The sequence below is a fragment of the Xenia sp. Carnegie-2017 genome, unplaced genomic scaffold (assembly GCF_021976095.1).
Source record: "Xenia sp. Carnegie-2017 unplaced genomic scaffold, XeniaSp_v1 HiC_scaffold_23, whole genome shotgun sequence".
In the NCBI taxonomy this organism is placed as follows: Eukaryota; Metazoa; Cnidaria; class Anthozoa; order Malacalcyonacea; family Xeniidae; genus Xenia; species Xenia sp. Carnegie-2017.
In genome coordinates, this window is record NW_025813486.1 from 818,567 (window position 1) to 845,410 (window position 26,844).

The 26,844-nt window shown below is 33.9% G+C and overlaps 4 protein-coding genes across 6 annotated transcripts; 2 read left to right on the forward strand and 2 right to left on the reverse strand.

Annotated features, from left to right (window-relative positions):
* Positions 1 to 452: 452 nt before the first annotated feature.
* LOC124447882 lies at positions 453 to 2,420 on the reverse strand. Its single transcript, XM_046998877.1, has one exon. It carries the CDS (start codon positions 1,944 to 1,946, stop codon positions 1,065 to 1,067), a length of 882 nt encoding a protein of 293 aa, XP_046854833.1. The 5' UTR covers positions 1,947 to 2,420; the 3' UTR covers positions 453 to 1,064.
* Positions 2,421 to 6,213: 3,793 nt separating this feature from the next.
* On the forward strand, positions 6,214 to 10,054 carry LOC124449399 (G-protein coupled receptor 157-like). The gene is made up of 3 exons (XM_047000315.1): positions 6,214 to 7,218; positions 8,496 to 8,662; positions 8,922 to 10,054. Exons 1-3 carry the CDS (start codon positions 6,619 to 6,621, stop codon positions 8,974 to 8,976), a joined length of 822 nt encoding a protein of 273 aa, XP_046856271.1. The 5' UTR covers positions 6,214 to 6,618; the 3' UTR covers positions 8,977 to 10,054.
* A 5,230-nt stretch (positions 10,055 to 15,284) lies between these two features.
* On the forward strand, positions 15,285 to 16,698 carry LOC124448225. Its single transcript, XM_046999221.1, has one exon. It carries the CDS (start codon positions 15,649 to 15,651, stop codon positions 16,417 to 16,419), a length of 771 nt encoding a protein of 256 aa, XP_046855177.1. The 5' UTR covers positions 15,285 to 15,648; the 3' UTR covers positions 16,420 to 16,698.
* LOC124448224 lies at positions 16,577 to 26,424 on the reverse strand. Of its 3 annotated transcripts, XM_046999218.1 has the most exons (3): positions 26,336 to 26,424; positions 18,412 to 18,516; positions 16,577 to 17,543 (listed from the first exon to the last, which is right to left on the reverse strand). In XM_046999218.1, exon 3 carries the CDS (start codon positions 17,536 to 17,538, stop codon positions 16,792 to 16,794), a length of 747 nt encoding a protein of 248 aa, XP_046855174.1. In that variant the 5' UTR covers positions 17,539 to 17,543; positions 18,412 to 18,516; positions 26,336 to 26,424; the 3' UTR covers positions 16,577 to 16,791. The 3 variants fall into 3 exon arrangements, with proteins under 3 accessions (XP_046855174.1, XP_046855175.1, XP_046855173.1); XM_046999219.1 differs by lacking the exon at positions 18,412 to 18,516; XM_046999217.1 differs by lacking the exons at positions 16,577 to 17,543; positions 18,412 to 18,516 and adding an exon at positions 23,044 to 25,181.
* Positions 26,425 to 26,844: the final 420 nt, after the last annotated feature.

Sequence of the window (26,844 nt, forward strand, 5' to 3'; positions counted from 1 at the left end):
AATTTGCCCGAATTTTGGGATAGACCTAAGAATAAGGCTTGAAATTAAATGCGGGAATTTCAAACCACCACGGCCTGCCCACAGCGCACTTTGATCCTTCTTTTGAGTTCAAAGTCTCAAATAAACACTTGTCTTTCTGACTAATTTCTCAAGAAACTCGCGTCTTTGGGCGACTAAATGATGCATATAACGATGAAAAATGATAGTTGGATGAGAAATTGTGAAGGTAGGCCTAAGTTTTATTTGTTCAGTGAAAAAAATAACGGAAGCTCTTTGATTTATGATTTGTGGCGTGGATTGCCTCGTGGGGCGTTAAAAATTGAGTTTTCTCATTTGGGACGTTTATTTATTGTTTGTACGAAGATACAAAACTAAACTGTTTATTTAATAAGTTCGTGAAAACAGAAAAAGCGTGCAATACATGTTGGTGAAAACTGAAAATATACATTTGGTTTCTTCCTCAGTGCATCTAACGCGTTTATAGTTATTTATTGTAAATCATCCTTCAAGCTATTACATTTTTCAGAACTGTTTGATGATATTTACAAAAACAATGACAAAGACACCACAATAGGTGTATAGTACATAACATCTTTTAAAGATAATAATCAGTCCTTGGGTTTAATAAATTATATTGGAGTTAATTCTGTTTACCGACTATTTCTATAAACAAATGCGTTTAACATGTCAAAGCAGAACTTCCCTGTTAGTTCATTAGTTGAGTTGTCCTTCATTGACATTAAGTAAATGAACAAAGTCTCTCCAGTAAAAGTTTGGAAAGATCTATTTATTCTAAAAAGATTTTCCATGAATTTTTCCTTATATCGATCAATTTTGTATTTGTGCAAAACATAAGATGTCGTTCATTTCCGATTTCATTGGTGTTACAAAGCCTGCAAATCTTATCTTCAAATGCGTTACTGCTGTAACGTCTTTGCTCAAACTATATTGAGTTTGTTGAGACAATTTTGTAATCCAGATTTAAACTGAGAAAGAAGTAGAAGGTCGTCTGCATAAAGTAAACAGTCAGTTCTGTTCTTCCAATTTATATGCAATTTTGAATTTCAGTCATAAAACATAAAATCTTCTGTCGTTAGACTCGGTGAAAATTCAACATTGTTTTCTACAATGTAATATTCTTTAGGGTTCACTGTTGGATATCGAGGTTCATATAGTTCTGGAATGTATAAATCTGTAATGTCGATATTTTGTGTAAGCTCTTCGCCAGATAGAAATCCATCAAAATTATCAATTTCTTTGTCGAAGCCAGGACTTGCATTTTCGTTGCCTCCGTAGGTGTATAAACTCGTCAAATCCATTTCTGTGACTTTGATTTCATTTGCTGGGAAATTTAGCTGAGTGTTATTTGATTGGAAAGCGTTTGAGCTTAGCGAGTTATGCGAGCTGAAATCGTAGATGTTGTCCGAATTCGGCAGTGACATGACGCCCGACATTTTGTTATTGATGGGGCTTGTTTGAGCTGGTGAGTAGCAATGTGGTATTTGGTTTATTCTTGAGGGAATTATTGGTGAATGCGTTAGAGGATAGGTATGGTGAATGAATTTTGATCTTTCGTCGTTGACGTTAAGTTGTGGTGTATTGGAGGCGAGAACTTGCTTTGTAAATCCTTCTTCATTCCAGTTGTAGCTGGCTTCAATCATCTCTCTGACATGATGAGAATGTTTCAACTCTTTGATCGCGTCTCGTACGAGTTTTTGTACGTCTTCCTTTAAAGTCATGGGATTTCTTGTTCTTACTTGACTTCTTGTGTTGATGCAAGGATTTGTTGAGCTTACACGCCGTTGCAAGAATTGCTGATGGTTTTTGAGGCGATGATTTGAAGATATTTTCGATGAATTTAGAGCAGAATTTACTTCATCCGTTGCAACATCCATAAACTCTATTAAAGTTTTTGCGTTTGGTTCCTGTCGAGTCGTTGAACGCATTGTGTCCCGTCAGTTGGTCTCGCAAACAAACCCAGTTTTTCTTTCGAATGATTGTGTAATCAAAGATGTCAAAATATTTCATTTTTTTTGCAATATTTAAGTGTATGAATTATTACTTGGCCAATCACAATACAATCACTGTAGCAGAAATATTGAACCTTTTCTTCTGTTCTTTTTTTACAAATTTCTGCGTTATTTCAATCTTTGCAAACTGTTTACATATATAAAACTAAGCATTAACATGTACTATTTTGCTGTAAGTTAAAGAAACAAGCGACAATTATAAAGTGTGTCTTTAGAAAATACTTATATCAATGGATATTCATTATTTTATGCGGAAGCTCGTCTTCATTAAGCTCCAGAGTTTCAACGTGCTTTAGCTTTCCATATCTTATTTTGAACAAACGGCAAATCTGTAATCTTCATTTAATCAAATAGGTTTGGCTAAAATTTTATATCTTCTAAGTTCACTGAAGATTTTCGTGGTGAAGTGATATATGCTTTATTCAAAAGGATCGGTTAAAAAGCCCTTGAATTACATAAGATTTTTTCGGCATTGTATAAGAGCGTGTGTAATATTGTTTATATTTGGACCTATAAATTTTGCTGTTGTCTAAATCATGCTGATATTTTGGTTGAAATGTTAGTCAACATATTTGAAAAACCAACTTTTTAAAATCAATTCCAATGAGGAATGAAAATCACTTCGTATTAAAAGCTTGTTAAATTGGCTGTTCTGATAATCTTCATACCTGTTTATTAATGAAGAGCGTCTGAAGATTTCCCCATTTCATATAACACCGATGAACTTCCTCAATAAAAATTCATTTTTTTGTTTCTCTCGTAGTTAGTTACAAAAACAACAACAAAGAATTTGGCCAGCTTTGCACAAGGATTACGAAGACAAAAGGTAGATGGAACAAGTATTAAGCTATTTATTAATATTGGTATGCTCAGCTTGAAGCAATTTTAATCATGCAAGCAATTTTAATCATGCAAACATTTTGCAATCGAGCATTTAGGAGGGAAACGTATGTAATCTTTGACTAATGTTTAATGTTCAGACTAATTTTTCAAAGATATTTATTAAGCGTGCGTTTTATGTTCCATGCCTTATATTTCCGCATATTTTGCAGACTATTTTACACTCATTTAATAAGACTTTATAAGATAGATTTTTCGTATTTTCTTTTTGACTGACTAATGCATGCATTAAAAATTAACGTTTCTTATACCTATATGTACGATGATTGTTTCAGCAATGATCACTGATGCATAGGGTATTAAGTGTTTAAATTTGCGTCTAATAGCGCGCTCAGACTGAATGCCCCGGTACGGTGCTCAGGCACGGGCACCAATGTGAACACAACATTTTGATGGTGCCCGAGTCAAAGTGCCTGGGTCTGGGCACCAGGAAAATTGTTAGTACTCAAGTACAGTGCTCAGGCACGGGCACCAATGAAAACGTGGTTTTAAAACTTGTTTACAATGAAAAACATTAAATTATTAATAGACGAAGGTAGTAGGTACTACGTAGTGTGAACGGTCTGCAGATTTGTGCCCGAACCAGGGTATCGTTCTCCGGCACTCAGTCTGAACGAGCTGTAATGTTTCCCTCGCCCTTCTTGTGTTAGGCAAGGATTTTGCCAGGGTTGTGTGACGTCATGATCTTAAATATTTGTGATTTGACAGTGTGTGCAGCTGAAAGATAAACGTAACTTTTAGTGTCTAGGTCATTTCTCGAATTGGGAGACCTTATGGTTGGGAACTGAAGGCAAAATTTTCCTCTCACACACTTCTCCCGAACAGTTTTTTGAAATAAAATAACGACATAATAACGTATGTCAGTGTAGGTAGTGATGAATGAACAACAGAGAACAAGAACAGTCTTTACACTAACTAAAATATATAAGAAATAAGATAACGTGTGTCAGGGTAGGTAGTGATGAATGAACAACAGAAAACAAGAACAGTCTTTACACTAACTAAAATATATAAGAAATAAGATAACGTGTGTCAGTGTAGGTAGTGATGAATGAACAACAGAAAACAAAACAGTCTTTACACTAACTAAAATATATAAGAAATAAGATAACGTGTGTCAGTGTAGGTAGTGATGAATGAACAACAGAGAACAAGAACAGTCTTTACACTAACTAAAATATATAAGAAATAAGATAACGTTTGTCAGTGTAGGTAGTGATGAATGAACAACAGAGAACAAGAACAGTCTTTACACTATCCACAATAAAGAAATGGATGACTTGAAAATTTATGTAATCTCTCCTAAAAAAACGTTACATTTTATTATAGAAATCGTTGCCCATTGATTATGTTTCGAAAATCACTAGGAGGGTGTTGTGTTGCCGATCTTAAATTTCGTGAAAATTTTGGATATGTACATGTACAAAGAACGGAGAGAAGGAGATTTAACGTAGTATCAGGTACGATGCTTGCGATTTTTTAATCATTGTTTATTTACTGACAGCTTGTTGAATTATTGAGTTCAACAGCAAAGTCATCTTGTTTACTTTATACATAAAATGTATAAAGTACCTGTAGTTATTAAGGGATATCTGGGGATACCTCGTGGCATTCGTGTATACATAACATGTATACAGTTGTGTATCAGAGTGTATGTGATACACAGTTATTAAAAAGGGATATCTGGGGATATCTCGTGGTATTCATCTATACATAGCATGTATAGTTTTGTGTATTAAAATGTATGTGATACACTGTTATCAATGAAGGATATCTGGGGACATATTGTGGATTCGTTTATACATAATATGTATAGTTTTGTGTATTGCAGTGTATGTGATACACTGTTATCAATGAGGGATATCTGGGGACATATTGTGGATTCGTTTATACATAATATGTATAGTTTTGTGTATTGCAGTGTATGTGATACACTGTTATCAATGAGGGATATCTGGGGACATATTGTGGATTCGCTTATACATAATTTGTATAGTTTTGTGTATTACAGTGTATGTGATACACTGTTATTAATTAAACTGTTAAACTTTTATCAAACATTTTTTTGCATGTCCATTAGCAAAGATACGTTGCAGTCTTTATTTAGTTAAACCCTTGTGTCAGTCTTAATTACGAATAAAGTAGAAAATTCTGAAACCAGCACCAAACATTTACAGTAAATGGTTTGAACCCGAGAGTATCGTTACATATTTGTAAATGTAGATCGTCCAGGTTGGTATAGTCCTGAGAAGGACTGTTTTTGTTGTTGTTGACTGACGTTTCGACAACCTTAGCGGTAGTCATCTTGTCAAAACTTCAGTCAACAACAACAAAAACAGTACTTCTCAGGACTATACCAACCTGGACGATCTACATTTACAAACATGTAACCAAACATTTACACTGAAAAAAACTGAAGACAATCAACTTTTTCAGTTCATAAATCTTCCGAATCATCAAATATGGTTGACACATGGATTAACGCATATTTTAAACATTTTAATCACATTTGTTTTGACACTTGATACACAAAAAGATATTTGAAAGATGCAAATTAATTAATGTAAATTGATTCTTGTTGTGGTTTAAAAGCTAACTTACTGGTAACCTCGTGATGCTCATGTGAAAAATGACAAGTAGTTTATGCAAGGCGTACAAATGTTTTTAAAAATTGGAAGTAATGTTCGGTGTCTATGAAATGCATCCAGCAACTGCGTGATTTCTACGTTCACGCTTAAAAAATCGTCAATTTTAAATTTCGGCCTGTAGGGTTTAAAAATTTAGCGGTGCAAAGCAATAAAACTATATTGAAGCGCGTTAAATGCAAATCACGAGACACTGCACGCATACAGCATTCATTTCAATGATGATAATTTTGTTGCAAGTATAGTTCGATCATAATGTCGATGAGAATGATCATCGTGGATCATGTATAATTCTGCAATAACGTGTCGTCCATAGCATTTGTGTTCAAATAATTCACGCAATGAAACGAACTGTGGGGGGAAAAACGAATGGACGCTCAAGAGAACGATAAAATTTTAATTTCTCCCTCATTATCGCATACTTCGCAATATTTACAGACGCAAATGTTTGGGTAATTGGGTTTGATGAATATAATAATAAATAATTACCGTCGCTAGCTAGTTCACACTACCATTATACAGACCGCGTACTGCCCACTGCAAACTTTTTTTGGCTTGCTGCAAAAAAAATCCCAATATACAGGCATATAATAAATTAAAAATAGGCGAATTTAGGTTTTCTTTTATTTTCTGTCAATTCGCTTGTCATCTTGGCGGCATTAACGGATATTGCCCGCCCTCATGAACTCCGGCCAAATCAACATGGGGCCACCTCATTTGCGTTCAATGAACTTGCGGTTAAGACATTTCACATGATGTTGAATTGTGTTCGTCTTGTGATTTCCTCTGATCTAAGTACTGTAGATGGACTGTCTATTTATCGGTAATATATGACATATAACACGAGTTTTATATGTGTGTCAATAGAGCGTGATTGTCACATCGTTGCAAGTCTTAACAAATCGTACTATATTTTTGTTTCCGGTTGATGCAATTGTTTGCAAAGCAGGCATAAACACCTTGTTGAGGGAAATACTGAAACTCGCTAAACATCATAGAGCACTACATCAAATCTAGAAATTTTTTGGAGCTCTAACGAAGTCATGCAAATTAAGACGACTACTGAGGTTTTGTCGACAACTTTCTGTTGTTTATCAATTTGTGGTTGCTTTACGATTTTTTTTGCGCATAAATTCTGGCGTGATGTTCAGTCGAAGTCGAGAGATATTTTACTTTACATCACAATCGCCGATTTCTGTACGGCAACGGGTTATCTCTTGAACCTCGTCGCCGACTGGAAATACATCTGTGTCGTACAAAGTTTCATCACGACAACATCAAGTATTGTGAGTTTTTTCTGGACGTCTTGTATGGCCTTGTTTCTTCACGCTGTATCCGTAAATGCAAACCAAGATCTTGGGAAACGTCTTATTTTTATATTTCACTGCATTGCCTGGCCTCTGCCCGTTTTGATTTGCATCATAGCTTTAGCTTTGAACAAACTCGGTCCATCATGCGCTGGAACGGTAGATTGGTGTTGGATCAAGGAAACATCTTGCAAAAATGCTACGGACGAAACTCCTAGGTCTGAAACCGTGCTTTGGATGCTGTTGGCGGGAAAATTTTGGGAAATTTTCACTTATATTATTATTGTTGTCGTATATACTCGTATTTATTTCTATGTGCGAGAGGAAAGGAAAGTGGTAAGTACACGTTAAATATGTTTTTCATTATAGGATAAAGAATTGAGGAAGCATTTGTTGTCCTTTTGTAAGATACAAGTTTTTTTGTTTGCATGCATTTATTGAACTTTAAGTATTTTGACACTGCAATGAGTTATTTAATTTCGAATTATCTTCAAGAGTCGTTCTTCAGCCTAAGAGTAACGAAATCCACGGCACGTGGTTTCAGTAAAGCTTTGCTATAAATTTGATTATGTAAAGACCTTCGATATTCCTCATTACTCCAAGAGATATTTATGTATGTTATGGAACAATGAATAGAGCAGTTTAACTTGCAGGAAGGGTTTCTGTTTTTATGGTCGAAAGGTCATGACCGATTCATTATTGAGAAGTTGAATTTAGTTATGAATTACGTGAAACTTAGCGATTAAAGGAAAAGGTTCAGTGTTGGCTTATGTCTTCTTAAGAAAATTGTCTCATAAATATGAAGCTTGATGAATATCGCCAAAAAGACATTCTTTCTAGTGATGCTAGTGATGAAATAATAAGGCAAGTCTGAGCGTGATTATTTTTGAACCGTATCACATGATTAGCTTGTGATTGGCTTGTGGATATTTATGCCTGAAGGATGCATTCAGCTTCTGAATTATGTAATTGAATTTTCTCGGCCTCTTATCTTAAATCGATATTACAGTATTAAAGATAAATTTGAGGGGTAATGACAACCAGTTGAAATATACATATACTCTGTCTACTGTTGCAGTGGCAGATTTCTAGTTAGATACAGAGATAGTTTCTAGTAGATAGTACGAAAGCTATTTTTCTTCAACACTAATTATGTCTAGATACCACGAGGCCTCTTGAAAGCCCTGGCCTGTATAGTCTTCAGTCTACTTAGCCTACTGGCTAATCTGCTACTGTCTATAAGGTGTATCCCAGCTATTGCGTCAACTGGTTTCATTGTATTGCGAAATTGTAATACAATTAATATATATTCTAAACATCTCCTGTATGCATAAATGGTTAAGAATCTATAGGAAGTGAATTTATAGGAAGATTCAGTTTGATCGTAGAAATTGTGCCCTTTGAGATAAGTAGTTTTTGTTTGAGATCATATCAGAGTCTTACCGTGTTACTAGCAATAAATCAAAACATCATTTGCTCACTGCTAAGGAACGAAAACATATAAATTTGCCTTTACCTGTATAAAAAAAGCAAACACGACCTGACAAATTTCTCGTCTGTACGAAGTTAGTGTGCGGGAACAGCGAGCTTACATGTGAGTGTATGTTTTATAGGTTGAGGATCATGCAACTACCATGGCCATTGCACGCTTTCGTGCTGTTGAGATGCGAACCATTTTGATACCTAAGTTTTTAGTTTTGTTCGTATATGGGGGACGCTGCAGTTCTTCGTCTTTGCCATCACAGGAAGAACGAGAACGCCTGCTTTGGAAATTCTACAGGTTTGAGCATTTTATTCGCATCTCAGGGATCTGTGTGTATCTTTGTTGAGAGTAGTTTGTTTGTATCTCTGAGTTTTTATTTTGCATTTGAAATGCTTGCAATAAAATGTCATGGAATTCTGGAGACAACATTCGCAGCGTCTTTATTATTTAAAATAGAGAGTGGACGTAAAACATTTGACATCCAAGTCTCACTTCTTAATAACTTTTTTCTTTTTTATTTGTCATAAGCTAACGTTTTATGATCTCATTTATTCAGGCAATGGGTGATCCATCGCAAGGTTTTGTCAATGCGATCCTCTTTTGCCTTATAGCGGATAAACTCCGCTTTGTTATTCAAAAATGTCTCGCGAAAGATGGCAATGAACGAGTAAGACTATTGGATGAACAAGAAAGAATACAGAATCTTCCAAAGGGTGTTAAATCACCTATTTGATGTATTTCATTGATTCGTAAACAATATATTGCATATTGAAGCAAATATTGTGGTAAATAATTTTTCAAAGTGTGAATGTCCTCATAAAGATTGATCAAGTGTGGAAAAGGCATTGAACTCAATGACACTGGACCATTACTTCCGCCCATATTTTTTTAGCCAGCAATTCAACTAGTGGCATTCCTTCCTCGTACCAGCACGACGAAAAGTTCAAATTTATAACGAGGAATTAGCGAAAACAATTGTTTCTAAGGGCGAAATTTGCCTTCATGCGAGTACAGGCAAGTTTTCCTAAAGATAGCCTTCCAGTTTATTTATATTCAATTAAATTGGAAAAAGTCGACACGTTCAGGCTACTTTTTTGTGTTGTTTTTGACTGTCTTGGGCTTATGATGGCCACAAGCAAATGAGATGTGTTTAACCTCTTTGTTTTCGTGTTGAGCGTACAATTAAAGAGAACGATTCATGTGATGTATGTATATACAGCTAAGTATCCCCTATGTTATTTGTTCATCTCGCGCAATACTACGGAAGACTGGGCACGATCATGGCAGAAAATTTTGTGTTTAAAAGTCCCATTTTCAGTAATAATTTCGTATTAACACCCGGCATTGATCTACGAACCTAAACTTAATCCTTAATCGTATAGTACCAAGCTATGGCCGACATATTGGTTAGAGAGATCAGATTATGAATCATTTTTGCGTATTTTTAGAACACGGTGTTATTACCGTTTTCGCGATGTATTTTAAGGCTTTTAATTTTGCAAAATGTACGAAATGTAAATAGTCGAAACGATCGTCAATTAGTTGAAATTAAATACAATTATTACATTAAAAGTATTTTAATTTGAACTTGTAAAATTTCATTGCTCTTGACTTGACATACTTTGTCTTTATTGTTCTTGTTTATTCCAATATTTGCTCAATCTTTATTTTATCGTCCGTTTAGCTGTACAAGTATGCGTGATGCGCGCTTTTAAATTTCAAATGTTTTCTCTGCGTTAAATAGAAGAACTGCCATCAGAAAATAAAGATTTCGCAATCTTTGAGCTACGCATGCAAGAAGCAATAAAGGATTAATTACTCGTCTATACAATTACTTTTATTACTTTAATCCTACTGAGAACTAACGATTTTGTGATTTATTCTATTAAATCTACTGAAATTTGGGAATGTCTTACCTAAATCTCCAAAAAAATCTCTCTTTTCATTGAAGGAGAGACTGCAACAGAACTCATGGATGACTGAAAATGTGCGAAGCATGTGGCCTAAAAATTCAATATCAGTTTTCTTTGACCATGCGAGTTTAACAAAGAGAACTCTTTCCAACACATTGCATTTTCTAAAACACCACACTAGACTCCCCACTGGGTTGATATCAGTTTCTCCTTTTCATATTCAATACCTTAGCAATAAAAAAACGTGGGTTTGACGAACAGAAAGGCTCGTGTGCAATTATCATCTATTGTCTTTTCTTTAAATGTGGGTCTAAAAATACCCGTGTTGCTTTCGACTTCAAATCTTAAGTGCTATAAATCAAACATTTATCGTTGCAATTGATCGCATTTGTTTCGACCACGAAGCGCAATACATCATGTTCCGCTTGATTCTTCTCATTCAACTCGAATCGTCGTATTAGAAACGTTTTCAGACTTTGGGCTATTAGAAATCAAAGTTAGTGTATTTTTTGGTTTGTTTTGAGTGACTGCCTCTTGTAGGCTTTAAGGAATTTTCCAAAAGAAACTTCTGCTGATATCGATTACAATTCATTTCTGCACAAAAATAAAACTTTAACGTTGCGGAATTTTTATCTATAGAAAGCGAATCCGACTTACACGCTGTAACTTAATTGAAGAATTTTCAATTTGTGAAATTTCTTCGTATTTGTTAACGGTCGGCATATAATAAATATAAGATCTTTTGAATGTCATCTCTTTCGTTGGAATGAATGAAAGAAGGAGTGTAGATGCCTATAGTAAAAATACTCCATCAAAATTAGTTGTTTCCACCACTGCCGAGACTCGAACGAAAAGGCATAAACAATAGATCCCCGACAATAGCTCCCGGCAAAGTGTTATTTGATTTTAATTACGCCGATGAATGGAACACCGCCATTTCATTGTGAAAACATTTTCTCGAATGAATACACCTTTATAATTTACATAATTTGATTGATATTGTGTTATTGTTGTGTGTCTAGAATCAGGTTTTGTGTATTGGAAAAATGGATGGTCTCACCGACCTGTCCGGTTTACATTCTTTTTGCACTAAGCACAACAAAAGACACAATATTCTATAAATACTATAGAACGCGCGTTATTAAAGTCGAGTTCAATTCAGTTGATACCGAGATCATGAGTGCACGTTGTCCTAAAAACCTGGGGAGGGGGTTGAACAATTTGGGACAGAGTTTTGTAGTGTCTTTATTTCATAAAGAAGCTCAAAAAATTTTCTGGACCGAATCTCTTTGTCCTTCATAAGTTTATTGATCAAATTTACATACATGTTTTGCAAAAGATGGGTGTAACACCACACACACCCACACACACACCTTAATATGTGCCCCGTGAACAAAGTTAACAAACACGGTCCATATTATCGTCTCTGCTTGATGTGTAATTGAATTTCTTATTTCCTTAAACTTTGATTATTTCGTCATTCGATATGAAATTTACACTCAAAATGTTTTCTTAATGTACCATTTTGGTGAATGTCTTAGTGCTCAAACAGCACTTTCATGACTGATTATTTGGTTTTCAGGAGCAATCAAATTATATATGACATACCTGTATATTTGGGAATTTTTCAGTCAGCCGAATAAAAAATTTGCAGTTACGTAAGTCCATGCAGTCTATAGTCGTAGTACATGTACCTGCGCTTGTTCTTCTTTTTCATTTAAACCCAATTGCTCGAAAATTCTATTCGGAAATATATTTGGCAAAATCTTATGCGACAAATGTCAATATTTTATCTGTCTTAAAAGTGCGCAATTGATTGTAATTTGCAGTTACAGTATAGCTAGAAACACTTGCAGGTATCACAGCTGAATAGGATCTCCCATTATCTGAGTCTCGCGATATATGATGACATAAATGCATCTTACCTCTTTCACGGTAGCGTGATGTGCCCATGACGTCATCAAAATGTAAACAAACTCGAAAGTTCCGCCGACATATGGTCATGCAACAGTGAAATGAGATTGTAGCTGCGAAGTATTGTGTTTTGGGAACATGTGAAATAGATTCTTAGCATCTCAATATGTTTAGAAGAAATACGCAAACGTTAGAGTTACAACTTACAAATATGGGATAGTCATTGTAAGGCTTGTACGGTGACCGCGGAGTTGAGCGATCCCGGGAGGCATGGACTCCACACTTCCATGGACAAGTAGTTTATAGGGACGGTATAATTCATCGTTCCACGTGTGAAATATGTTTTCATGCTATTCTGCCCACTTATCCTTACCCCTCCCCCCCTCACACACACTTTTGAACAGGTTCTGTGGTCTTTGCTATACGAAGCAAGATCATATTTATGATACTCAACCATCGAGGAGTTCTTAAAGTCATCCGTTTTCATTTCAACGGATTAATTACCGGCACATCGTGAATAATTAGTCGTTGTTTTCTTTATCAAATCATTTACAATTGCGTTGAGCAATTTCATTCTTTTCACGCACAGTAGGAGACCGACTTCTCGATATAGAAAGGATTTTGTTTGTGAAACATTCAACGTTTATTTATATACTAGAAAAAACTCTTGTATCGAAATCTCCTGTAAAACAACTTTAAACTGCTCTTACACAATCGTTAATTGTGTCCTTCGTCACTCAATGTTTCCTGCAGCCTTTGTCTTCGATTTGATCCAGCCATTGTGAGATGAGAGTGGTGATCTTATGTCGGAACTCATGTTGTAAATCTCTGTTTTACGTGCTGACTTATAAATAGGTTATTTTGAAAGATGTACCTTGCATTGCTTGTAGATGTGGCTTACTGCCCATCTTTGAGAGATGTTCCTTGCTGGCTTTCTTTGAGAGATGTATCATACTGCCTTGCTTTCAGACGTAGCTTACTGCCTTGCTTTGAGAGATGTTTCTTACTGCATTGTTTTGAGAGTTGTAGCTAAGTGCCTTGATTTGAGAGATGTACTTTACCGCATTGCTTTTGGAGATGTACCTTACTGCCTTGATGCAAGTACTTCAATAGAATTACTCTTTAAACAAGTTAAAAGGTTAAGTGGTCAAAAGTCCCAAGACAAAAATATAAAGCGCTATTGCATGTCGACACAATTCAACCTATACAAAAGCTTGTTTGGTATTACCTGTTTTCAAACGAATGACTCCAGTTACTAGATGCGTGCTTTCGGATATTTAATTGGTCTATATTTGTGCAAATTTGAATGCATTTATGTACACGTGCAATAATTGATTAATTTTCCGTGGGGTGACGCGTAATTAGCCATTTCTAGATAATGTTATATTGTATTACGTCCGCATGGCAATAATAATTTGGCAAGCAGACATTGTATTGACAATTGAATCCTTGTTAAGATATTATATTTCATTAGAAGTTGACTTCTATTGAATTGCGATTGATTAGAATTTTCTTAATTTCATACCCACCCAAGTATTTTTGTCACCTTGAAACTTAAGTCTCTATCGATATACTATAGTGTAGTATTTTTGTCTAGAGTAATATGATGTTGAGATTTCTGTCTAGTGGTTTCATATTAAACTTGATTCCTTATATATTCCAGTCTAGTATCTTCATCATCACGGGTGATCTGATGTTGAAACTTGAGTTCTTATATACTTCAGTCTAATGTCTTCATCAGGAGTGATCTCATGTTGAAATTTGAGTCCTTTTATACTACAGTATAGTGTCTTCATCAGGAGTGATCTGATGTTGAAACTTGAGTTCTTTTATACTCCAGTCTTGTGTCTTCATTAGGAGTGATTTGTTGTTGAAACTTTGCTCCGTATGTGCTCCAGTTTAGTGTCTTCATCTGAAGAGATCTCGTTTTGAAACTTTAGGTCTTAAATACTTTTGTCTCGTGTCTTCATAAGTAGTGATCTCTATATTTATTCTGTATAATTGTACAATTCTATAGTTTAAAATAGACTAATCACTAAATAATATAAATAATTAAATTATAAAAACTCTACATTTGGGTACTAAGTAAGAATATGTACCAAATTATCGTTGCTGGGGCTTATAAAATACATAAATAGATGGCTAAAGGCATACTAAATTATTTTTATAATATTTGGATAAAAACATTCAAGTTTTTGGGTAAGGGAAACTTGTTCTCTTATTGTTCTTATTTATATCGTCGAAGTTTTCTTAGCTGTGACTTCAAAACTCTCGAAGTACATTAAAATCTGTAATATAAGAAATTCAAAAAGATTTTGTTCTCTTCAATAAAAATCACCTCTTTGAAAATCCTTTTGTTGTGCTGCATAACATTACTCCTCCTCCTTGTTTGTCAGTTGCATGTCTTTTTCAAGCTCTGTCTTTTTCATTGTTACATGCTGGATAATGATGACAAAGTTATCGCCAGCTCAGTCTTCTTCACATTGGCGTAACCAGTTCGCAAATTTTTTATAGGGCTGCATAACAGTCTTCGTTCTTCACAAATGCGTATCTGAAGAATGACTAAACTTATCTTCCTGAAGACTGCATTACAATGTTACAAGATCGCCATTTGATAACGATTTTCTTAATCGTTTTTGAATACCTTCAAAAGAAACAGACGATTAGCTATATTTTTATCATAAATTATACAGACTAACATCAAACACAAATAAAGCAGCACTTTGTGTGCCTTGTGTCTACATTTTTGTAAAAAAAACGTTAAATCTAAAAATTTAAAGTAGCTACACACGTGTTTTGTTAACGGTTGGTTAGCAAACCGTCCGCTGCTGTAGAATGTCTTAAAAAAAGTTTTATAAAATGTCCATGACAAAGTGACAAAACCTACGTTGGACATTCTATACAACAAATTAAAATTGCATTGTGCTATGACTAATGTATTTTATTGTACTTGGAATAAAAAAGTCCATTTATAATTTGCATGTATGTATGTCACTTATGAATGAAAGCCGGTCGTTTTACAAAATCTTTAAATACATATTCGCTGCACCTGCAAATGCCTATTTACATATCACTAAGTGTGCAAATATATACAATAATATCGTGATGAATTGTTTAACTGGGCGAGAAAAAATATAAAAGAGACCAACGACGTGTTTAGCATATTATATTGATGTTCAACTTTGTTGTGTCTGCACAAAAGAGCAACGGCTTTATCCCGCTGTAAAAGAAGAAAATTTTTCATTCTATAAAGAAGATTGGAGAAAAGGAACCAGTGGTTCTGTAGTGCTTAACACGATCTGTGTCGAGAGAACTTTTCTGGAAGAGTTTTTCTGACCAAGAATTAGTTCAAACAGTCACAAGATTTCGCAGTACAGTGTAGAAGAGCTTATTGAAGCTTTGAAAAACTAGTTGAGTTGTCATTTGCCAAGAAAAAAGATTGTTTCGAAAGAGAAGATGAACACTGAAAACGTTTTAGTTGATCACACCGGCGAGTCTTCCACTCAAAGCCTTGAAAACAGCGAGGAGACTTGTTTCGGTCAGTCCCTTTTAAAGTTTATGACGTTGGCAACTGGAAGCGTCAAAACAGCTTTACAAAAACCAGAAAACTACAAGAAGAATATCAATCATCGAAGATATCTGCAGAAACAGTTGAAGATCTGTCCAAGGCGCAAACGACGCAATACTAAAGGTACAACACCACACAAGAAGAAAAACAATAATCACATTAAAGCTCAACAAAACTTAATGTTTAATAAGTCAAATAACGAAGTCTTCCCATTGTCCAATGGAGAACTAAATCCTCAGAATAACATGTTTGTTTCACATAACACTGCACAAGTTCTTTCTCCATCTACCAACGAAATCCAGACGTATTTGGCCAACGACTTTCACAGTCAATATGCATGGAATAGTTTTGCTTGTTCTCCTGATTATGGAAATCAAACAGATCCTTTCTCGCCTCTTACAACCTTGTGTACGAATTCTTTTGTCAGAGATGATTCGTTTCATGGATTAATCAATGAAGAATCAGAACAATTTTTGACGGGAGAAGAGTTGACACAAGTTTTAGATATAAAGGATCTTTTTGTCCCCGAAAAAACTTTGATAGGCCATGAAGAAAGTGATGACGTTAGCTTAAAAACTTTGTCGTGCCGAAATTTTGAAGAAAATGTGTTTGATGGTTTTCAAACTGTGCCTTCAACGATGGGTATTTTGACTTGGTAGTTGGTTTAAAGTTTAAACACAATGATTCAGTTGCCTACAACGATGGTATTTTGACTTCGTAGTTAGTTGAAACACGATGAATCAGTTGCCATCAACGATGGGAATTATGACTTGGTAGTTAGTTAGTTTAAACGCAATGAAACTGTACACACTTTCATCAAAATTAATATGACATGTAATATTGCAAAAAAAATTTAGATGAAATGCTATGTAAATGACTTCAGTGCTATTTCAAAATATTTACAATTAAGACTTATAGCTATTTCAAGCTTGAAGAAACTCCATAGTTTTGATATGTTCTATGTAGAACGTTATTGTGAGGATGAACGATCCTTCTCAGCATTTCTAGGTCGATTGTATATACTTCTAGACCTACATCGCCCCATACATAATCAATGAATTGATCTTTGGTATAAAATTCGCTGACCCCTTTAGTGGATCAACAATCGAGACCTTCTCTTCCTGACATCCTTGGCAAATCACACAGTGTCCTTCGGTGTCTGCATCGCGAAAAAATCTTCCTAGCAAAAGGAAATTATTGTTCTGTATCATTGTCGTAAAGTATTCCCACGCATTTTCTCTTTGTCCAAAGCGATCGACTTCATTCATGTCATTTAGGTAAAAAAATTGCATAGGACGGCTGCTGACTATCCCACATTTCTGTAGAACTCTTATGAATGCCTCACAGCGCAGATCCTCCACGTTGTTGTGGATTTTTTCATCAAATATATTACTGATATAATAATCGATTATGATTTTTTCCAAATGTCTTCCACAGAGATATTCCTTGAAATGTTGTTGACAAATTGAAACTAGACAGCTAAGTACACAGTTTCTGTCGCACAGTTCACCTTTTAGTTGTAAACATTCCTTTAATTGTATTTCTGTTGCCAACTTTCTGTCATCTTCTTGAAATTTAAGCTCATCAATTTTTTCTTCCAGTTCGGTGATCTTATTTTGGTAATGCTCATGTGTTTCATGCAGCTCCTTCTGGTGTTTTTCTCTTTGTGCTTCGTTCGCCATTCGAGCGTTGTATAGATCCACTCTTAAACGCCTTATTTCAGCACGTAAACTGTCAGGGCTGTCTCTCGATTTGTCAAGTTCCGGCTTTTGTGCCATTTCGCCTATTTAAGAAAGAAGATCAAGCCTGTACTCGTGCATTTTTCATAAGTCTCATACAAGGATATTCACTTGAGCTCGGTAGGGCAAAATCATATCACTTCTCAGCTATAGTTCAAACTTGTATAGGTGCATCTCAGCTCAAATTTCATCTAAGGCCAATTCATAACTAAGGCTTTACCTTCTTGAAGTAAAGCTTATTATTTGAGTATGTCTTTTCCAATGATATTCATGTTCTCTGTTTCCTAAGGTATTCATGTTCTCTGTTTCTTAAGGTATTCATGTTCTCTGTTTCCTAAGGTATTCATGGTCTCTGTTTCTTAAGATATTCATGTTCTCTGTTTCTTAAGTTGTTAATCTTCTCTGTTTCCTAAAATGTTCATGTTCTTTGTTTTCTATGCTCGTTCTTTTCTCAAATGTTTATTGATTCGTCTACGACTAAATTACAGCAATTACAACGCTCGTTCATCTATATTGCAACTGTTGTAGACCTTCGTTGCCGATATAATTACGACAATTACAAATATGTAGGAACTAGATTTCGCTACCGGAAGAGTCAAGTGTCGTTCTTAGAAAAATATCGTAATTTCACAGGATTAAACAACATTGAAACTACAAATACAAATAATATGATGACATTAATTGTATTTTTTCACGTACTACAATGCTTATATTTTCATATTTTTAATGAGTTCTTATATATAACTCATAATAAACAATAATCGATCCACGTGAGACCATTTCGTCGTACTTTAACTACATCGGCAAGACAGCTACGTTTCATCAATGGATGTTGTTCTTATATTTTAACACCCATTTGTTTTCCATATTATCACTATAGATTAATCTTAGATGTATCAAATCTAAACTTACCTATTTTGTAGTTATTTCCCTTAAAATCTTCTTATGTCAGTTAAATTTAAGCACCTCTTTGTTATCCATAATCACCGAAGCATTTGCGATTATGGCATGACATTCCTACATGAAGTAGGCTTTGATCACATGACCCCATTGCTTAGTTTTTATTGGATAATCGAGTGTACATTTTTGATTTCATTCATGAATTCAGCGCGAAAATAAAGTTGACAAATACTTAGTAATGACCGACATGATGGATTTATGTAAACTGTAATTATTGGCAGAGTTAATATTAAATATAAAAAACCAAACTTTCAAAGTTGTATAATCTAAAAACCTTGAACATGAATTTTGACATTATTCTGGATGAATAACTGTGTATAAAATAAACATTTGTATTTTACATAAGTACATTTGCGTGCGTGATGTATTTTATGCATGTGTTAATGAACTTATATGTTTAATTGATTTTAACCAGTGACGTTACTAGAGGGGCTCCCAAGTGCCAGGCTGCTCTTGACAAAATTCTTTGCTCCCCCCCTTTCAAACAAAATATAATCTTTTACTTGTGTACATTGCAATGCTTAAACGACAATCATGTCCCTTCTCTTTTAACTGCCTCCCCTGACCGAAAATCTTGGCTACGCCACTGATTTCAACAAACAAGTTCATATTCAACATTACATAGAGATAATGCTCGTATTCAAAAAGTGCGACATAAAAATCACACTATCTAATCTTTGGCAAAGTCATTTCTTCATCTATGGCAAGATTTTCTCCTAGAGTTTTCAAATCGAACAATCAGTGGATTGTAATTACCATCTTCGAATAATAATGACGTGATTTTTAAGCACCGCTCATTGAGTGCGAGTGAGTGAGCTTTTAGAATACTTTAGAAGACTTGCGCGAAAGAAAACAGAGCGAAATTAAGACTCTTGCTTTAGCGGCAGTAATTATCGTTGATTTGACAAGGACCAAATAAGACCAATAGGTTGCTTTCCTTTAGCAAGCAAAAGTTTTTCTTGAATACAAGACTATGTTATAATTCAACAGCTAATCAAGCGTTATGCTCAACTATTTTAAAATTATTTAATAACATATAACGTATTGTATGCCACTTTACAATTTCGATAAAAAAACGTTTGTCGCTGTTTTAAAAGATAAAAATCGACGAATATTTGAAGTTATAACCCAGGAAGTTATAGATGTAATTATTAATTGATTAAATATAATTGTTATAAGACATTTAAAATAGACGACAAATTTCTTTAAAGCAAACATGCCTTCAACGATGGGTATATGGGTAGTTAGTATAAACTCAATGAAACTGTACACACTTCTATCAAAATTAATATGACATGTAATATTGCAAAAAAAAGTGCTGCAATAATGACATGTAATATGCTCAACCATTTTAAAAGTACTTTATAACATATAACGTATTGTATGCCACTTTACAATTTCGATACAAAATGTTTGTCGCTGTTGTAAAAGATGAAAATCAACGAGTATTTTAATTTTCAATCCAGGAAGTTATAGAAAGTTAACAATCGACCAACTATAATTTCGACCGTAGCAATGGCTTTCGTTGACAATGAAAATAATTTTTCACAGGCTTGAGGATTTCTTTTAGTTTTTCTACGTTGACTTTGTATACATTTAAACCTTCGTCTCGAGAAACGTACTCGACGAAGTCGTCTACATTTTTTATTATTTCTAATTCATTTTGCGAATCGTAAATTATTCCATTTACTGAATTGTTGCAAATGACGCAATGGCCATCTCTTTTATTTTCATAGGAATGAATCCTTCCAAGTATAACATCTGATCTTTCAATTGATAAAATGTACTCCCATGCTTGGTTTCTTATCTGTAACCGCTGATTTTCATCTACCCGATAGTCAAACTGTTTCAGCAAAAAAACTATTCCAGATTTTAGCAGAATATCCATAAACTTACCACAGCACAAATCCTCTATATTATCGTCTATTGTTGAAGTTTTGATAATATGACTGACGATAATTTTTTCTAAATGTCTTCCACAAGGATACAAATTCAATTCTCTCTGACATATAGAGAGAAGGCAACATAGCACACAGTTTTGATCACACAGTTCACCTTTACGTTGCAAATGTTCCTTTAGTTGAAGTTCCGCTTCTCTGATTTGTTTCTTCAAATTAATTTCATCATTTTTACTTTCTATGATTTCATCGTTCCTTTGTGATGTATATTTTGCGTTTCGTCTTTCTGATTCTGATTTGCGTTCCATCTGTTTGATTCTTTCTTCCAAATGGTTGATTTCGTTTCTGGTTTCTTGCCCATGAAGTTTCTGACAAAACGTCGCCATTCTTTATGATAGAAAAAAGAATTGCAGACAGGATAAAATTCGATGTTTGTAGGAAGGAGATGAGTGTATTCTATTGAAAGCAACGAAATAACTCGTATTGTAACATTTTTATGGTATTGAGCTCTTTTATACCCCAGTCTATTGTCTTCATCAGGAGAGATCTTATATTGAAATTTAATTCTTGTACACTACAGTGTTGACTCTTGTGGTTCATTAGAAGTGATCTGATGTTAAAACTCAGTCCTTTATAAATGTAATACTATACATATTGGTGTTCCATCAGAATGGACCTGATAATGGTTGTATTTTTCTTTACACCATTCAATGCAACCAGAAATAAAACAGCCAATTTTCAAATGAAAGAAACCGACATTGATAATTTGCATTGTTTATTCAAGCAGAGAAACTAAGAAAGCATTTGATACGCCGGAAGTTAATAGCAACATTTTAAATTAAATTTATTTACTTAAAAATTGTTGCATTCAAATCAAATCTTTAATACTTAAGTGCATGCATCTGTAATGTTCAGCTAAAAGCGCATTAAAGTGACCACTTTATTTCTTTTAATATTAGAGAACTTTACTACACTTTGTTGTTGCAATTTGTTAAAGATGATTATAGACATAGCTATGAAGTAAAATGAATTAAAATATGGTAGCTAATCAATCCTAGAAATAAAGGCACATTCTAGAACATTCGACAAGTGCTATAACATGAATTTAACAAGCTTTAATTTTACGTCGATAGTTGCACATTATTCTGAAAAACACATATTGTATTTGTTATTTTTGTGCAGTCAACACATACGTTTCCTATTGATGCGTTTAAAACATTTTTTGTCAACATTCTAAAACACGAGCATTTTTTATAATTTATATAAATTTTATATCATATATAAATATTATTAAAAATTGTGTTTGAAACGAAAACAAATATCGAATCCATTCGCGTCTCGAGAAAGGAATTTGTTGTGACTTCCTTTAATCGTCTACATGCTAAGTATCATAAATTTTGTAATTCGTTTCTAAGATTACGTCAATGGGTGAAATTTTCAGTTAAAACTTTATCATGCATGCTGCTTATTGACTTACTGCATGTCCAATTCATAAAATTCTGAAAGAAATGAGGTGAGAGGTATTTGTCTCAGCTTGAAATTCACTTACGATGTTATGAGTGAAATGCATGAACTGTCTTAATTCAATGATTACAAATGGCAGCGTGCTGACTTCACTTAAAAGTAAATACTTGCACAAATCTAAAGTATACTTGCTTATGCTAAGGACCTTTCTGATATTCGTTCCTAAACTTTTCCTCCAAATCGGTTATTAACTCTTAAAAAACGATGTTTACATACCTTGCTCTCTCATTTGCTTTGTTAATTAACCTTAAATTGTCAATATTCAAACTGATGAATGCTTGACTTTAATTCTTCATTTCATGCACTAAACAATAATGCAATTTCAGTACAAGTTAAGAGGAAAAAACTTAGTTATAGTTTGGATGAGAGTATGTATTTGCAACTTCCATACGCCATCTCATGATTAGGAAAAACTTTTTACGATGAAGCAAGAATAGAGAACTAAGCATGCACTCATAATCTGAAAAATTTGTTCGACTCGATAAATCTTCGTTAGCTTGTGACTCATTAGTTGACGTCGCAACGATTCATTTTGCATCGTGGTTGTTCCTCATGTGTTATATGATGGTCACTAGATTGTTAAACACGCAGCAAAAGATGTCAACACATCTTTTTTATACGAAATATTTATCTGAATTTATAGGTGTGTCAAAACATCAGTTTTGAGAATGTCGTATCCCCCAATTTTTTATCATCAGCTTATGACCTTGCCAAATATTGAAGATAATCCAGTAAATCGGATTTACAATTTTTATTTCGAATTCTTTCTTTGTTATTCAAAGAATTTCGATTTTACTGACAACATTTAAGTTTTAACTCGACATTGTCTGTTGCTAAAATATAAATCAAAATATAGCTAGCTAGCCATACTGTGTAACGGTTTTGTAAAATTTGTTAAGAATTCATGTTCAAACTTCACAGTTTTCTCAAACTTTTATAGTCTCACTTCCTCACTCATGTCGATTGTTATCAAATTTGCATTTCATGGTATTTATTGTTAAACAAATCAAGTTTTATTCGTTACATTTGTTTTAATTACAGAAATCCTTAACAATATTGCAAATTTGCAAATATTTTTTTACAGAAAAATTACGCTTTCCAAGATTGTTTTAACTTATTTCATACAAAATGAATCTAATGTTTAACACAATACGCAGCACAATTTTAGATTAACTTGCGGAAGAAAGTTCTCAATTGATTTTTTTGTATTTCTACCACTTAACTGTTCTTAAAATTATTATTATTATTTTATATTATTATATATTATCCAAGGTATAACAAATCACTACTTACCGTGAATTATCCCACGTTCAATAATTTCACGTCACTGAAGCGGTGTCTTCGTAATATTTCAACTTTCACTATTATATTTGACGATGTAAGGCATAATCACATGACCAAAACTATTTAGTATTTACATTGGAAATCGGAATTAATGACATTCATGTACTCTGTTCAGTGCTCAAAAATCATTAAATAAAGTAGAAGACTAAGAAGAATCTTTTGTATTGACTAACATAGCGTTCTGAGTCTGATCAAACTGTTTTTAATGGCAAAGTCGTGAACTTTACGCAATGAAATACAAGCAACACAAGTTTCTAAGTTGTTTCATTTAAAAACATAGAAAATGAAACTTGTATTTTTAATTGTTTTCAGATCAATTACTGTGTATAGAACATGTACGTAAATACAACATGCAATCAAATTTGTTTTCGTATCATTCTCGTTCATTACACTGTACACAGCTTTTTGATAAGGGCCTCTTCGTTGTCAATAAATATTGGTGAAATTAGCTTGTAGTTTTTTTCTGATCATTACGTTTGGGATATGTTTTGTTCATTGCCTTTATTCACTCTTTCAATTTTGTGAATTTTTACAAACAAGTTTATACAGGGTGTCTCAAAAAACGCAATACTTTGATTTATGCGTGCATATTGAATTAGTTTGCATAAATTAAACAGTATTTTAATGCTTCATAATGTATTGACAGTCACATGACTCGCTTTACAACCAATAGGACGAAATCGTTTTCACAATTCCTTTCCACATTTTAAAAATTTTTATTATCCTTTACAGCTAATCCAATCTAATTTGAACGTCATTAGAGTTAAATGCTTGTCACGAAACTCAGGCAAATTTTCATGAACCTACATTGCTGTCGACGTACTTAAGAAATTACTTGTTGTGCTATTGTCAGTAATATTAGCATGGTTACATCGCAGAACGTCTTTGTATTTCTTCAAGAACTGTTCAAGGTAGATCATGTTAACGGCGTACAGCACGAATCCAGCGTCAATCTGTACATGAATGTTGAAGACATCAAAATTTTCCACTCTTTTGATTCTACACTGAGAATCAACAATCATAGCTTGACCATTGTAACTTGATGTTCGGCAAAGCCATTCACAATGACCAGTTGCAATAGCTTTGCTTCCGAGATTGCTTGTTGTGCTTTGGTCAGTATCAGTAGCAGCAGTAGCAACATTAGAGTTACATTGTATAACATGTTTATACCTCTCAATGAAGTATTCTAGGTCGGTCATGTTAACAGGGTACAGCTCCACTCCAGCGTCATGCTGAACATGAATTTTAAACTGGTCAAGATTTTCTGTTGTTGTTCCTGACTGTGAATCATATATGGTAGCTTGACCATCGCTATCTCGTTTTAAGCACGACCATTCGCAATGACCAATTTTATTAGCCACGATTCGGCCGACCATTAGGACAGGTGTGTCACGAGACTTGTCTGTCATAACTTCCCAAGCTTCTCTGATCTTTTCTCCCCGCAAGAATGGATCATTGGTGTATTCAATTTTTTTCAGAAAGGAAACAAATTTCGCCTTTTGTAAAATACTCATGAATGCATAGCATTTCAAATCATCTTCATCTAGTAAATTTTTTTTCCCTGCCAAATATGTTATTACCTTTTCTAAAGAACGACCACATAAGGCTTCAGTATGCTTGAAATAGGTTTTGCAAATATGAAAAAAACAACAACGAACGCAATCGTTTTCGCAAAGTCTTCCCACATCTTTAAAATATTGACGTTGGTTTTCTGACAAAGCGTTTAGCCTTTCATATAACAATGCTTGATGTTCCTGATTCAACAACGATATTGTTTCTTTAAACAATTTCATTTGCAATGTAATCTCTTGTTCTCTTTTTTTCAAAACCGAAAGTAAGTAATTACAATTTTGGCAACACGACATTGGGCTTCCTCTATCTTCCATAGCTGGTGTAATGGTGTAACTGAACGTGAATTCTCATTAATCGGGGTGTTTGTTTTCAGCCAAGAACTTCCTACACGTAAAATACAATGATTTCTCTGATAAGGAAATTAAAAAATGAAAACTATTTTTAAAAAGTTCAATTGAGATTAATCATCAGAACTGATTTAATGTTAAAACTTAAGTCCTTATTTTTGTCGATGTCATTGTTTTCATCAGGAGTGATCTGATGTTAAAATTTGAGTCCTTATATACTCCAGTCTAGTGTCTTCATCAAGAGTGATCTGAGGTTAAAAATTCAGTTCTTATATACTCCAGTCTAGTGTCTATATCAGAAGTGATCTGATGTTGAAACTTCAGTTCTTATATACTCAAGTCTAGTATCTTCATCAGGAGTGATCTGATGTTGAAACTTGAGTTCTTGTATACTCCGGTCTAGTGTCTTCATCAAGAGTGATATGATGTTGAAACATGAGTTCTTATATACTCAAGTCTAGTATCTTCATCAGAAGTGATCTGATGTTGAAACTTGAGTCCTTATATACTCCAGTCTAGTGTCTTCATCAAGAGTGATCTGATGTTGAAACTTGAGTTCTTATATACTCCAGTCTAGTGTCTTCATCAGGAGTTATCTGATGTTGAAACTTGAGTTTTTATATACCCCAGTCTAGTGTCTTTATCAGAAGTGATCCGATGTCGAATCTTCAGTTCTTGTATACTCCAGTCTAGTGTCGACAAGTGTTGTCGGCATATGAACAAGATTCAACGTATACATCAGCTCCTGATTTGTCTGCGATTAAATTACAACAATTACAACGCTCGTTCACATATAATAGAATTGTTGTAGACCTTCGTTGCCGATATAATTACAACAATTACAAATATATAGGAACTATGCTTCGCTGCCGGAAGAGTCAAAGGTCGTTCTTAGAAAAATATCGTAATTTCGCAGGATTAAACAACATTAAAACTATACATACAAAGAATATGATAATATTATTTGTATTTTCTCACGTAATACAATGCTTATATTTTCATGTTTTTAACGAGTTCTTATATGTAACTCATAATAAACAATAATCGATCTATAATTCTTTGTACTTTAACTACATGAACTAGACAGCCACGTACGTTTCATCAATGGATGTTGTTCTTATATTTTAACACCCATTTGTTTTCTATATTATCATTATGGATTAATCTAAGATGTATCAAATCGAAACTTACCTATCTTGTAGTTATTTTCACTTACAGTCTTCTAATGTCAGTTCAATTTAAAAACTCTTTGCAATCATAATCTACGAAGCATTAACGATTATGGCATGTATTTCTACTTGAGTACGCAGTAATCACATGACCCATGGCTTAATTTTCATTGGATAATCGAATATACATTTTTGATTTCATTCATGAATTCAGAGCAAATACTTATACTTAGTGTTGACCGACATGATGGCTTATGTAAACTGTAATTATTGGCAAAGTTAGTATTAAATATAAACAACCGAACTTTCTAAGTTGTATAAACTAAAAACTTTGAACATGAATTTTGACATTATTTTGGATGAATAACTGTGTATAAAATAAACATTTGTATTTTACATAAGTGCAATATGGCTTGTATAAATGCAATATACATCATGAGATTAATTCTCTGTCATTACCCAAAACACTTACCAGTGTTTAGGTATCGACATTTCTTCCATCACCAAGTATGATAAAATTTGCATTTTAAT